Genomic DNA, 15,766 nt, shown 5'->3' on the forward strand with positions numbered 1-15,766 from the left:
TGAAGTTAATGTTTTGGAATGGCCAAGTCAAAGTCCTGATCTTAATCCAATCGAAATGTTGTGGAAGGACCTGAAGCGAGCAGTTCATTTGAGGAAACCTACCAACATCCCTGAGTTGAAGTTGTTCTGTATGGGGGAATGGGCTAAAATTCCTCCAAGCCAGTGTGCAGGACTGATCAACAGTTACCAGAAACATTTAGTTGCAGTTATTGCTGCACAGGGGGTTCACACCAGATACTGAAAGCAAAGGTTCACATACTTTTGCCACTCACAGATATGTAATATTGGATCATTTTCATCAGTAAATAAATGACCAAGTATAATATTTTTGTCTCATTTGTTTAACTGGGTTCTCTTCATCTACTTTTACGTCTTGTGTGAAAATCTGATGATGCTTTAGGTCATATTTATGTAGAAATACAGAAAAGTCTAAAGGGTTCACAAACCAAGCACCACTGTATGTATGCGCGTGTGTGTGTGTGTGTGTGTGTGTGTATATATATATATATACACACACACACACACACACACACACACACACACACACACACACACACACAGGTTCGCAGGTGGCACGTGGCATGTTGTAAATATCAGCTGGTGAATCCACCATCCACCCCAAAAGTGCCATTGCACCCTTTACTATTGATCGAGATCCCTTTTGAAAGAATTAATATGGATCCTGTTGGGCCATTAGATTGATCTGCACAAGGGTCACTTTCTGTTACCCAGAAGCAGTGTCCCATGCAACATTTCTGCATGCAATGTTGTGGAAGCACTCTTCTGCTTTTTGTCCTCAGGCAGGATTCCATAAGCGGTCTTGACTGATCAGTGCACAACTTTTATGTCGCACACACTTCACAAACTATACAAATTGTTTGGGATTAAATCGATTCGTACCAGTGTCACACTGCAAGTAGGAGAAGTTGAACATGAGGTCAGGCCAATGGACAGAAGTGATGCATTTCAGTTTTACCATCTCAATCAATTGAAACTGTGGAGAGAGGAGGTTCTTGTGGCTCTGGTGACAGTGGTTCCTGAGAGGGTGGAGCTGGGACCAGAAGCAAGTCTAAAAAGTGTGGCCCAATTCACCCTGATCCCCTGTGGAAACCACCTGTCACTGTCCCAGACAGAACAGGTGGAAACACAATGCTCCACATTCCAGGAGAAAATCTCCAATGTGTTTTCATCTCTGCCTGGTCACACTAACCTCATTGAGTACCACATTGAGACTTCTCCAGGGGTGGTGGCATGCAGCTGCCCATATCAGCTCCCTGAACACACACACACAAAAGAAAAAAAAGTAGTTCCAGATGAACTCAAGGCTATGCTCAACATGGGGGTAATTGAGGAGTCACACAGTGATTGCAACAGCCAGGTAGTTTTGGTTCTCAAAACCAATAGGTCAATCAATCAATCAATCAAGTTTATTTGTACAGTGCTTTTAACAATAAACATTGTCACAAAGCAGCTTTACAGAATTTGAACGACTTAAAACATGAGCTAATTTTATCCCTAATCTATCCCCAATGAGCAAGCCTGTGGCGACGGTGGCAAGGAAAAACTCCCTCAGACAACATGAGGAAGAAACCTTGAGAGGAACCAGACTCAAAAGGGAACCCATCCTCATTTGGGCAACAACAGACAGCCTGACTATAATATTGTTTTAACAGGTATAACCCTCAACTGTCCTCATGGGGCCGTCCTTCACAGGAGTCAGTCTGGTTCTGTGAAGACTTTAGAAAAGTCAACACGGTGTCTAAATTGGACACGTCTGATGCCTTGCATCGATGAACTGCTCGATCATTTAGGTGTGGCTTGCTTTTATTCAACACCAGATTTAACTAAGGGATATTAGGAGATACCCTTGATTCCAATGTACTGAGGGAAAAAAAAAGAGGCATTTTCCACTCCATTTAGGTTATACAGTTTGTCACTTTTCCCTTTAGGTTGTTTGGAGCCCCAGCAACGTTTCAGTGTCTCATAGACAGATTCCTTCGCCCACACAGTTCATCTGCCGCTGCCTATTTAGATGACATCATTATTTATAGTTATGTTTGGCAGCAGCACTGACAACATCTGAGGGCTGTCCAAATCCAAGCAAGTGTGCAATTAAGCAGGTGGAAGTACAGTATCTGGGCTTCCATTTGGGCCATGGGTATGCGCGCCCCCAAAATGATAAGATTGCAGCGATTGCAGCCCGCCTGAGATCCAAGACCAAAGGGTGTGAGGCAGGTCCTGGGGCTGACTGGCTATTACAGGAGGTTTGTACCTAATTTTTTGGACCTCACCAGCCCGATGACTAACTTCACGAAGAAGCGTGCCCCAAGGGTGGACCAAATCTGTGGGAATGGGCTTTTGCTTAGGTTAAAGTGGTTTTGTGAGGGGGCCCACTGTTGCATTCACCTGGATTCTCTCTCCCTTTTGTCTTGCAGACTGATGTGTCAGACAGAGGACTGGGGGCCATTTTGTCCCAGGTAGTGGAGAAGGAGGAGTGCCCCATGCTGTACATCAGCCACAAGCTGTCCATGAGGGACAGTAAATACAGCACAATCAAGTAGGATTGCCTGGCCATTAAATGAGTGGTCCTCACTCTCTGATACTACCTGCTGGGACACCCTTTCATTCTCTGTTCCAACCACACCCCGCTCCAGTGGTTCTACTGCATGAAGGATGCCTCAGTCCATTGTAAAAGAGTTCGGGCCTAGAGAAGGTGGCAGTGTTTTGGGATATTGTTTATATCTGGTTTTAACTTGCATTTAACTTTCAACCTAGAAGTAGTGTATAATATGGAATACTAAATTTGCAAGATATTGAAATGTATTTTCTTTGTTTTAAATATTGCAAAATTCTAAAAGCTTCTGTTGATTTCCAATTTCAAATGAAATATAAATTCCAGATTTTCAACGTACTCTCAGATCCCACTGTAGTATGATTCACTTAAATGCAAATAACTGTGTGTACCTGACTAGAGACAAGAGTCCTTACCTACGGAATAAGCAGCCATGAGGAACCCAGCTGATCCCGCCAACACCTGGAAATCTTCTGATCTGGTTTTGTACACAATCAGACTTATTCTTGTAATCTATCCATCAGGGAAAAAAGAAAGTAAAGGAAATAATTCTTTATGGATTTACATGATTTATCTTAATATATTTGATTATATTTCAAAATAATGTATTACAATATATTGCATGTCTTACAACAAGAAGTCCCAAAATAAATTAAAACTTGTGCACCAAATTCTTGCTTTTTTCTCTGCAAGATGTATGTTGTACAGAAAATGAACAGTTTGAAAGAAATTAGTGAAAGACCAATATTGCCATGACTTTTATGTCCATGATGATGAGTGTTTAGTGGTACAGATGTTCCTAATAAAGTGGATGGTGAGTGTGTGCATATATACAGGGGTAGTCAAAATTATGTTAACACTTAAATGGTAGAAACCATTTATTCACAAAACATACATCATATCTGCAAGATGATTTACAGGACGGTTTCAACCTGTTCACCATCATGTTCAACACACAAAAACCAGCAAGCAACAGTACCATTTAATCTGTCACATACATATAAGTGCTGTCAAGCGATTAAAATATTTAATCGCGATTAATGTCGCGACTGTCATAGTTAACTCGCGATTAATCGCAATTTAATCGTACATTTTTGTCACATGAGAAACCATTGTAATTCTCTTATCAGTATAAAAAGTGAATGGGCTTGCTCACCGTTCGAACTACGGGGGTACTCAGGGGATCCGAGATCCCCTGAAACAGACATGAGATCCCTTGAAAACATGATTTGGGAAATGTTGGGGGGTCTCTAAAATATAGAGTGCTCCGAGATGATGCTAAAAATAGTAACCATGCGGTCGGCGCAGCCATCTTGGAAGTCACTCGCTCCAGAGCGCTCATAGAGTACACATCATAGATTAAACATTCACAGATTCGTTTCCGCGTTAGAGGGCTTAGAAGCTTTGATTTTTTTAAGAATTTAGACATCTGAAGTGATGGAGCACTACTGTGAAAGTTTGGATAAGCAGGCACGGGAGTGTTATGCTGAGAAGGTACGTTTCATTGGGAACGTAGATCCGTACACTGTTAGTGAGAAGGAATGGAAAGCTGACCCCAGCTTGTTGCCGCATAATTATCAATTATTTTAGTCAGTGAATAAAATGTAGGCCTAGTATGTAACTTGTACTAACAGCATGTGTACATAAACATTACTAGGCCTAGATCTTAAATGCCATTTGATGCAACAATGCACTGCAGTAGACATAAGCTACCTAATGTGACAAATATATCCATTAATTATTGCTGAAAGTACATAGAAAAGATAATAGTTTGTATCACATTTATTTTAGTAACTATGAAATTCAAGACAATTTAACCTACCTATCACAAAGAGATCAGAACAAATCCGGATACAGTCAAGTTGTCCTAAATTTGATCAGTTAATGGCAGCCAGCCACTGTCGTCTCCTCCGCTCGCTTTTCTCCTGTGCTGCAATTCCCGGGTTTGTCACGACTTTAGGGAGTCTGTGGAAGCTTTTGCCACCCTTTTACCCCCGGCTACTACAGCCAACAATGACACACGTATTCGGCATTTTGCTTCGCTGAGCAACAACAATGCGCTGACACAGCGACATTTGACTTCCAATATGGCCGCCGCCGGGTTCGCGCTGATCTCGAAGCGCTCTATTGGCAAAATGATGTTTATTGACATAGCAATCGTGTGTAACGGGAAGCATTTGCATATCTGAAGTGAGCGCACGATGGAGATCCACGCTCTGAGACAAGCGCAAGCACCCCCAAGGGAAAAAAAAGGGACCCCCCGAAAATATCGGCATAGTTCGAACACTGGTTGTACCAATGTTTTTTTTTATTTTTATTGCAGAGCATAACACGTCTTGTCACAGTCACTGCAAAGTGGGGCTGGAGCCGCCGATGGGAAAACGAAACTTAAGCCGAGCACCGTGGCTCTTCGGGGGAGGGCAGAGGACTCTGGCTGTGCGGGGCGTGGCATCATGTCACAGAGCGTTAATCTCGCGATAAAAAAATTATCGCCGTTAAAATTGAGTCAAGTTAACGCGTTAATAATGCAACATTTTTGACAGCACTAATATATATATATCACACACAGTATTGTGCAAAAGCCTTAGGCACAATAATAACCTTTTTTTTTTGTACAAACTAACTTTGTTCTAGACTTTTATGATTTCTACATAATGGAACCAGTCAAAAAACACTTTAGATTTTCCAAACATTAGTTTTCCAGCACAAAATTAAATGTTACAGAAAAATGTCTGTTTGTCAGTTAAGATAGCAGCATATTAAACAGACCACTTTTCAGTGGTATATTATATATATATATATATTTTTTTTTAAACAAAAGGTCATCACACCAACCACTGACTTTTTTCATGCATTACTGCTTACTGATCTTTATGGTATTTTTTTTTAATCTAGAAAAATTTAATTTAATTATTTTTGAAGGCATCTTTGATTTAACAGCATCTCATTAAATGTGGCGAAGACTTGCACAGTACTGTGTTTATACACACACACACACACACACACACACACACACACAGTGGTGTGAAAAAGTGTTTGCCCCCTTCCTGATTTCTTATTTTTTTGCATGTTTGTCACAATTAAATGTTTCAGATCATCAAACAAATTTAAATATTAGACAAAGATAACACAAGTAAACACAAAATTCAGTTTTTAAATGAAGGTTTTTATTATTAAGGGAAAAAAAATCCAAACCTACATGACCCTGTGTGAAAAAGTGATCGCCGCCCCCGTTAAAACATAAATTACTTTAACTGTGGTTTATCACATCTTTGGAAAGCTGAGTTCAATTTCTCTAGCCACACTCAGGCCTGATTACTGCCACACCTGTTCTCAATCAAGAAATCACTTAAATAGGACCTGCCTGACAAAGTGAAGTAGACCAAAAGATCCTCAAAAGCTAGACATCATGCTGCGATCCAAAGAAATTCAGGAACAAATGAGAAACAAAGTAATTGAGATCTATCAGTCTGGAAAAGGTTATAAAGCCATTTCTAAAGCTTTGGGACTCCAGTAAACCACAGTGAGAGCCATTATCCACAAATGGCGACAACATGGAACAGTGGTGAACCTTCCCAGGAGTGGCTGGCCGACCAAAATTACCCCAAGAGCACAGCAACGACTCATCCAAGAGGTCACAAAAGGCCCCACAACAACATTCAAAGAACTGCAGGCCTCACTTGCCTCAGTTAAGGTCAGTGTTCATGACTCCACCATAAGAAAGAGACCAGGCAAAAATGGCCTGCATGGCAAAGTTCCAAGATGAAAACCACTACGGAGCAAAAAGAACATAAAGGCTCGTCTCAGTTTTGCCAGAAAACATCTTGATGATCCCCAAGACTTTTGGGGAAATACTCTGTGGACTGACGAGACAAAAGTTGAACTTTTTGGAAGGTGTATGTCCCATTACATCTGACGTAAAAGTAACACAGCATTTCAGAAAAGAAACATCATACCAACAGTAAAATATGGTGGTGGTAGTGTGATGGTCTGGGGCTGTTTTGCTGCTTTAGGACCTGGAAGACTTGCTGTGGTAAATGGAACCATGAATTCTGCTGTCTACCAAAAAATCCTGAAGGAGAATGTCCAGCCATCTGTTCATGACCTCAAGCTGAAGCGCACTTGGGTTCTGCAGCAGGACAATGATCCAAAACACACCAGCAAGTCCACCTCTGAATTGCTTAAGAAAAACAAAATGAAGACTTGAGTGACCTAGTCAAAGTCCTGACCTGAATCCGATTGAGATGCTGTGGCATGACCTTAAAAAGGCAGTTCATGTTCGAAAACCCTCCAATGTGGCTGAATTACAACAATTCTGCAAAGATGAGTGGGCCAAAATTCCTCCACAGTGCTGTAAATAAAAGACTCACTACCAGTTATCACAAATGCTTGATTGCAGTTATTGCTGCTAAGGGTGGCCCATCCAGTTATTAGGTTGAGGGGGCAATCACTTTTTCACACAGGGTCATGTAGGTTTAGATTTTTTTTCCCTTAATAAAAAAACCTTCATTTAAAAACTGCATTTTGTGTTTACTTGTGTTATCTTTGTCTAATATTTAAATTTGTTTGATGATCTGAAACATTTAAGTGTGACAAACATGCAAAAAGATAAGAAATCAGGAAGGGGCAAACACTTTTTCACACCACTGTGTGTGAATGTGAGTGTGTGTAATGTGTGTGTGTGTGTGTGTGTGTGTGTATATATATATATATATATATATATATATATATATATATGCGATAAGCCATGTATGACGAGATTGAGTGCACGAACGGTTTTATTCTATCCACATTCACTGGATTTTGTGAAACAGAGCATTTTTATTTTTTGCAAATTCAATAAATTAAAACTTTGTACAAAACGTCCGACAAAATGATTTCTGCTTAGAATGTAAACAAACTGGCGAAATGACGGTAGCAATTTGTGAAAAATGCTATAATAATTCTTGAAAAATAAAAAGATAACATTCTTACTATCAAATACTTTTATTCCATGTTTTCTTGCTTTTTTTTTTGTATTGTTTGGGATTTTGTTTTCGAGGAGAGTTTTTATTTCATCCTCAGTTGGTTCAGCAACATGCTCCACCATTTTGTTTTTCTCTATTTATAGTATGTGAGCTGATAGCTTTGGAGAAGTGTAGCCATTCAGAGCATGCAATTGCTCATATCCAGTGAATGTGGATAGAAATAAATAAATTTTATATCACACACACACAATATATATATGCTCTTCAGTAAATATGCCCTCAAACATGATGAATTTATAATTTTCTACATATAAAAAGTACTATATGGAGAACTAAACTGTAATAAATGCAACCAAATTAATATTTGTTGTGACAACCCTTTGCTTTAAAAAAAATTGTGATCTCGAGTACGATTTGTGCAGTTTTATAAGGAAATTAGCTGGTAAGTTTTACTGAGCATCTTGCAGCACCAATTAAGTCAAGTCAAGTTTATTTCTATCGTGCTTTTAACAATAGACATTCTCACAAAGCAGCTTTACAGAATTTGAATGACTTTAAACATAAGCTAATTTTATCCCTAATCTATCCCCAATGAGCAAGCCTGTAGCGATGGTGGCAAGGAAAAACTCCCTCAGATGACGAAACCTTGAGAGGAACCATCCTCATTTGGATGACAACAGACAACATTAACAGTTTTAACATGAAGTCAGTTTCGTTGATGTTATAACTCTTCAATCGATGGAAACTTGAGTGTAAAACTGTTCATGACAACTGCAGTCCTAAAGTTAGCAAGTCAACTGTAGTCCTCAGCCATAAGAGCATTATTGTAAGTGTCCAGAGCATCTTCCAAGTGTGACTTTCAACTGTCCATATGGGGTCGTCCTCCATAGGAGCAATGTGATGAGACTCCAACCAGACATAGGGCATCAGGATGGATCAGGCAGGTCTGAGGAGCAGAAGAGGTCAGCATCTCGATCTTAGGATTGACGTGTAACTCAGAGGGACAGACGGGGGGGGACACAGGTTGTTAGGTATGCCCAATATCACCTGAATAAGTAGGAACAGTATACATTTTGCGCTGACTGCAAGCAGGGAGTCCGGCAAAACTAACTATGACAGCATAACTAAAAGGGGAGAGCCAGAAGGTAACACAGGCATGAGGGAGCCGTGGGACATAAAGCAGCCAGCCACTACACCATCAACAAACTCGAGTGAGCAAGCAAGTGGGGGACTGACAGCATCCATACATCCCAGTTTACCAAAAAACTCTGTCTGAGGACCCTCCAGATCTACTCCTTTACCTCATAAACACTATTAACTAAAGGCTTGACTAAACAGATATGTTTTCAGCCTAGACCTAAATGCTGAGACTGTGTCTGAGTCCCGAACACTACTTGGAAAGCTGTTTCATAACTGTGAGGCTTTGTAAGAAAAGGTCCTGCCTCCTGATGTAGCCTTCATTATATGAGGTCCCAACAAATAGCCTGTATCTTTTGATCCAAGTCAGTATGGCAGGTCATAAAGGACCAGATGTTTGCTCAGTTACTGTGGTGCAAGACCATTCAGGGCTTTAAAGGTCAATAGTAGTATTTTATAATCAATACGAAATTTGATTGGGAACCAATGCAATGTGGATAAGATAGGGGTGATGTGGTCATATCTTCTCGTAAGGACTCTTGCTGCTGCATTCGGAACTAACTGGAGCTTGTTTATGCATTTAATGGAACATCCAGACAGTAAGGCATTACAGTAATCCAACCTAAAGGTAACAAAAGCATGACCTAATTTTTCTGCATCATGTCACAACATTACATTTCTTATCTTAGCAATATTTTTGAGATGAAAGAAAGCAATGTGGGTAATATTATCAATATGAGTTTCAAATGAAAGACTGGAGTCAATGATCACACCGAGGTCTTTTACTGCTGCATGTGAAGAAGCAGAAAGGCCATCCAGAGTTACTGTGTGATCAGAAAACTTACTTCTAGCTGCATGTGGTCCTAGTACAAGTACTTCGGTCTTATCAGAGTTAAATAGAAGGAAGTTAATAAGCATCCACTGTCCTTGATACATTCCTCAATTTATTAAGCTGGTGTCTCTCATCTGGCTTTGCAGAAATGTCAGCATAACTGTGGAAACTTATACCATGCTTACAAATAATATCACCCAGATGTACCATATATCAAGAAAAAAGCAATGGGCCTAAGACAGAACCTTGTGGAACACCAAACTTTACCTCAGTATGTATAGAAAAAAAAAACATTTACATCAACAAAATGATAGCGATCAGTTAAATAAGACCTGAGCCAGGAGATGGCCATTCCCTTAACTCCCACAACATTTTCTAGTCTATACAGATAAATGGAATGATCAGTGGTGTCAAAGGCTGCACTAAGATCAAGCAATCCAAGCAGGGAGACACAGCCCTGATCAGATGCCAACAGTAGGTTGTTTACTACTTTAACAAGTGCTGTCTTTGTGCTACAATGAGGTCTAAATCCTGATTAATACATTTAATGGATACTATTCCTATGTAAGATATGAGCATCAGTGCTTTGCCACAGCTTTTTCTTGGATCTTGAAGATAAAGGAGAGGTTTGATATTGGCCTATAATTGGACAGCTGACAGCAGTTGAGGTCAGGTTTTTTTTTTTTAATCAGGGGTTTGATAACTGCTATTTTAAAAGTATTTGGGTACATAGCCAATTCTAAGGGAAGAACTGATTATTTTTAGAAGAGGTTCAATTGCTTCTGGTGTTTGAAGAGTCGTGCAGGTAAAGGATCTAGTACACAAGTAGAAGATTTTGTTGTGGAAATTAATTAAATTAGTTTGATTTCTCTAAGGGGAGTAAAACATTCCAATTGCTGATCCAATATAGTTATATTGTTAACTACAGGGTTAAGTAAATTATCTGGCCTTAAATTAGTAGTTTGAATTTTTTCGTCAGATATTTTCAATCTTATTATTGAAAACATTTATGAAGTCTTTGCAACTACATATTGCAGATGTGCATGGCTCTATAGTGGTCTTTTTCTGAGTAAATTTTGCTTCACTGTTGAATAGGAATCTCGGATTATTTTTGTTATCCTCTATTAGGGTGGAGAGATACATTGATCTAGCAGCACTCAGAGCTTTTTTCAGATGGGTTAAATGCAGAGAGGAAATTTCACAAGTGTGTGATGAATAAAGTTGTTCTTTCTTTCTTTCTTTCTTTCTTTCTTTCTTTCTTATTCTTGAGAAGGCTCTCTTTCCATGCTAATTTGAATACTACCAATTTTGTTTGATGCCATTTACATTTATTTTGGAGTGATCTGTTTTTAAGTGCTAGTGTAATTGTTCTATTAGGGTGCTAATTTTTTCTCTCTAATCATTTTTATTTTAAGTGGAGCTATGTAAAGTATAGCATAACATTGACTAAGCATTCAGTTGCCTGATCAAGTTCTGTGGGGGCTGACAGTGATCCAATCAAAGTTGATAACTCAGTTGTTGATCACTTTTTATATCCACTGTATATACCAGGGTATATACAGTGGATATAAAAAGTGCACACACCCCGTTAAAATCATAGGTTTTTCTGATGTAAAAAAAACCGAGACCATGATAAATAATTTCAAAACTTTTCCCACCTTTAATGTGACCTATAACATGTACAATGTAATCGAGAAACAAACAAATCTGTTTGGTGGAAAAACAAATAATAAAAAATGTACAATAAGCTGGTTGCATAAGTGTGCACACCCTTAAACTAATACTTTGTTGAAGCACCTTTTGATTTAATTACAGCATTCAGTCTTTTTGGGTAGGAGTCTATCAGCCTGCCATATCTAGGCTAGGCAATATTTTCCCACGCTTCCTTGCAAAAGCGCTCCAAATCGGTCAGATTGTGAGGGCATCTCTTGTGCACAGCCCTCTTCAGGTCACCCCACAGATTTTCAATTGGATTTAGGTCTGGGTTCTGGCTGGGCCATTCCAAAACTTTTTTTGGGGTCATTGTCATGCTGAAAGATGAAATTCCTCTTAATCTTCAGCCTTCTAGCAGACACCTGAAGGTTTTGGGCCAAAATTGACTGGTATTTAGAACTGTTCATAATTCTAACCCAGCTCTAATTGCTGGGTTTCAGTCACATGACTTTTCTTAGCGGTTTTACCAGAAGTGAAATAGCTGGTGGTCTAAAGGGCTGCTGTAGTGCAAACAACTAGTGATAACTTATCAGAGCATGCTCATCATCTAGAAGCCACTGGTCACTTTAGATATAGTCAAGCCAGAAAGTCTGCACACCCCTTTCACCTTCACATTTTATTACATTACAGACTTATTCTACAATAGATTGAGTTCATTTTTTTGTCACAAAATTCTCCATAAAATAGCCCATAATGACAAAGTGAAAGCAGGTTTTCAGAAAATATGCCATTTTATTTTACTGACAAAAATAGGTTATTTAGGGGTTATATCTCTGTACATACCCTTAGCCTAATACTTGGTTGATGCACCTTTGGCAGCAATTACAGCTTCAAGGCGTCTTGGGAAAGAAGCTACAACCTTGGCACACTTGTTCATGGACATTTTTGCCCATTCCTCTTGGCATATCCTTGCAAGCTCCATCAGGTTGGATGGGGAGCATCGGTACAAAGCCATTTTTAGCTCCTTCCACAGATGTTCAATTGGATTCAGGTCTGGGCTTTGGCTGGGCCACTCAAGGACATTCACAAACTTTCTCCAAAACCACTCCTTTGTTCTCTTGGCTGTGTGCTTCGGGTCACTGTCATGTTGGAAGTTAAACCTTCACCCCAGTCTGAGGTCCAGAGCAATCTGGAGCAGGTTTTCTTCAAGGATCTCAGTGTACTTAGCTGCATTCATCTTTCCCTCTATCAGGACTAGTCACCCCATTCCTGCTGCTGAAAAACATCCCCACATCATGATGCTGCCACCGCCATGCTTTGCTGTAGGGATGGCATTAGCCAGGTGATGAGCTGTGTCTGCTTTCCTCCAGACATGATGCTTGGTATTCAAGCCAAAAAGTTCCATTTTGGTTTCATCAGACCAGAGAATCTTGTTTCTCATGGTTTGAGAGTCCTCTAGGTGCCTTTTGGCAAACTCCAAGTGGGCTGTCATGTGCCTTTTACTAAGGAGTGGCTTCCATCTGGCCACTCTACCATAAAGGTCTGATTTGTGGAGTGCTGATTGGATGGTTGATCTTCTGAAAGGTTCTCCCATCTCCACAAGGATACGCTGGAGCGCTGTTAGAGTAACCCTCAGGTTCCTGCTCACCTCCCTGTCCAAGGCCCGTCATCCCCGATCACTCAGTTTGGCCAGGCAGCCAGATCTAGGAAGATTCTTGGTAGTTCCAAACTTCTTCCATTTATGAATGATGGTGGCCACTGTGCTCTTTGGGACCTGTAAAGCTGCAGCAATTTTTCTGTACCCTTCTCCAGATCTATGCCTTGACACAATCCTGTTTCTGAGGTCTGCAGATAACTCCTTTGACCCCATAGCTTGGAGTTTGCTCTGACATGCACTTTCAATTTTGGGACCCTATAGGCAGGTGTTGGCAATCCCAAATAATGTCCAATCAATTGAATTTACCACAGGTGGACTCCAATTAAGTTGCAGAAACATCTCAAGCGGTATCAGTGGAAAGAAAATGCACCTCAGCTCACTTTTGGGTGTCACATCAAAGGGTGTGCACACTTGTGTACATATGATATTTTACATTCTCATTTTTAATAAATTATCACAAATGTCTAAAGACCTGCTTTCACTTTGTCATTATGGGCTATTTTGTGTAGAATTTTGTGACAAAAAATTAATTCAATCTATTGTAGAATAAGTCTGTAATGTAATAAAACATGGAGAAGGTGAAAGGGGTGTGCAGACTTTCCGGCTTGACTGTATATTCAGAAGATTGCCATGTGCAATGTAATAGACCCCTACAGTCTGGGAAAGAAGGATTTGTCATACAATCTCAAAAACTATCCTTCAGTCAAGTTCCCCGACATCTTGAACTATCTGGTGTTGCAGACAGATGAAAGCGTGGAACAGTATGGAGGCTTACAACTTTGTTGTATGTGGCTGGGTAAAGGACCTCGGTATCAAGTTGCTGCCGAATGAATCCTGCATTGTTTTTTTTAAGCTTTTTGTTTGTGTCTTTACAACAAAGCGCTGCAAGTTGAAGTGTAAACAAACAACAGTTTGCTTGATTTTCACTTGTGTTCATTCTTATATCTCAGGTAAATCATTCACAAAGATCATCAGAAACCCCTTTAAAGACCTGGATCTTAGTTAAACAAGATGAAGAAGTGATCATGGTGCATTGTAACTGTAAGAATTTTGTCGCGACCTTCATGCATATGGACTTTGTGAGGAGCAAACAAAGCAACACCTGGGGACATTAACACTTCGTGACGAAAAAAAGCACCGTAAAATAACACCACATAGCAAGAAAACTACTTGGAAATCACAAAAGACATAGCTGAGAGGCATATACAAACCTTTCACAAAGTGATCACTGCAAACTCAAGCATGCTTCGACTCAGCTCCCTTCGATTTCAGTGAGAGGTTCAAAAGCCACCTTTCTCAATGTCTTTTTGTTAAATCCTGTGTTCATTCACCCTTTTTTATTAGTTAATGGGGAACCGTGAAGAAACTTTTATCAGTTTCATGGTCTGATCGATTTAAACAACCTAAAACAATGCAAGTGTAAGGCATTTTTCATGCGAGTAATGCACCTACTTCATACAAACGCTTTGTCAACTGAGCTTTGGTAGACCACCAGCTAATGTTTTGAATAACTAATGAGGCGAATGTGACGTCATGTGAAACCCAGCAATACTGGAGTTGGGGGAGTTGCTAACTTCACCTAGGGTATCCAGACTTTCCCCTCCAGAAACTACACTGCTCTCATTCTCGCTAACCCTCTCTAGAATCTAGATGTGCACCTCTAAAGCTGCAATTTTCTCCATCAGAGAGCTAACTAATCGACACTTATCACAAATAAAGCCATCACTAACGATGGAGGAAGAATGACTAAACATCCTGCACTCAGCACACTGAACAAGCTGAAGGTATGCCATGATGAATGGATTTACATACTTTAAACAAAGATCTGTTGATAATTTAAAGCAGATCTGACATGGATGGCCTCCGATTGTGGTCTTTGCAAGGGAGGTCTTTGGCGGTTTCTGAAAAAAATTTGAAATGTAGTAAAATGGAAAGTGAAAGTATAATAAAAAAGACAGTGGAAAATTATTTGTAGAAAAGATAAAAGGATTGGTGATTAACGCCAACATTCACAGAAAAAAAAAGACTCACCGCAAACAACTCAAAAACAAGAAATACATCACACAGAATGTGCATGCGCTCTCTCAATCTGGGAGAAACTCCTTTCCTGGGAATTATGTCAAAATGAATACTGAATCTATTGAGTGTGAAATCTAAACTGTATTTTGATACCAGACATGATGGGTTATCCTCAAAAACACACAATCAGTGGTACAAAGTCTGAGGGACATTTTTCAGAATACCTCATCTCAATAAAAGCATGTTTTAAAAGGTCATAAGCAGGGCTTTGAACCAGAATTTTTTTCCTATTGATTCGTTCCGAACAGAAACGGAATTTTAATGTTTCCGGTTTGGGGTTCCACCATTAAATAGACATTCCCGAACCGGTTAGAACAAAAAAATTTCATTCCCGGAACGGTTAATTACGTTCCCTGTCAGCTGTTTAACAAATGGCTATAAAATTATGTCTCTGTCTCATCCAGCTTAAGCCAAATGTAGGCTAATTCTATTACAACCTTCATTAAATAAGACAAGAAATAATTCAAAACAATTATTATTTCAAATGTTGGCGATTTGGATTCTCAGTATGCCTTCCCATCTACACAAACAGAAAAAGTGCCGAAAATGAAAGATAATTCGTTTAGTGTGTTACCAAAGGCTAGTCAGGCCCTATAGAGGGCTACCGCATGATGTCACCGCGCCGCGAGATTTTGTTAGGCGCCATATTGGAAGACCAAGTACACATCTATGCAAGTACATACATACATACATACATACATACATACATACATACATACATAAAACAAACTACACCTGAAATGTAGCCAGGGCCGGTTCTGCCCTAATCTGGACCCGGGTGCAACATCGCGCAACCCCCCCCCCCCCCCCCCAAAAAAAAAAACAGTCTAAATCAGGACAACCATCACATAACTATAACTATAAACATT

At 39.8% G+C, this 15,766-nt stretch overlaps 1 protein-coding gene across 1 annotated transcript in view; it reads right to left on the reverse strand.

Annotated features, from left to right (window-relative positions):
* The window catches only part of hoga1 (4-hydroxy-2-oxoglutarate aldolase 1), a 208,984-nt gene that overhangs the window by 121,043 nt on the left and 72,175 nt on the right, over positions 1 to 15,766 (reverse strand). The window contains exon 5 of the mRNA XM_060911451.1: positions 2,989 to 3,085. Coding sequence (XP_060767434.1) covers positions 2,989 to 3,085 — 97 coding nt within the window. The remainder of the gene's footprint in view (positions 1 to 2,988; positions 3,086 to 15,766) is intronic.

Source organism: Neoarius graeffei, chromosome 27, assembly GCF_027579695.1.
Source record: "Neoarius graeffei isolate fNeoGra1 chromosome 27, fNeoGra1.pri, whole genome shotgun sequence".
In the NCBI taxonomy this organism is placed as follows: Eukaryota; Metazoa; Chordata; class Actinopteri; order Siluriformes; family Ariidae; genus Neoarius; species Neoarius graeffei.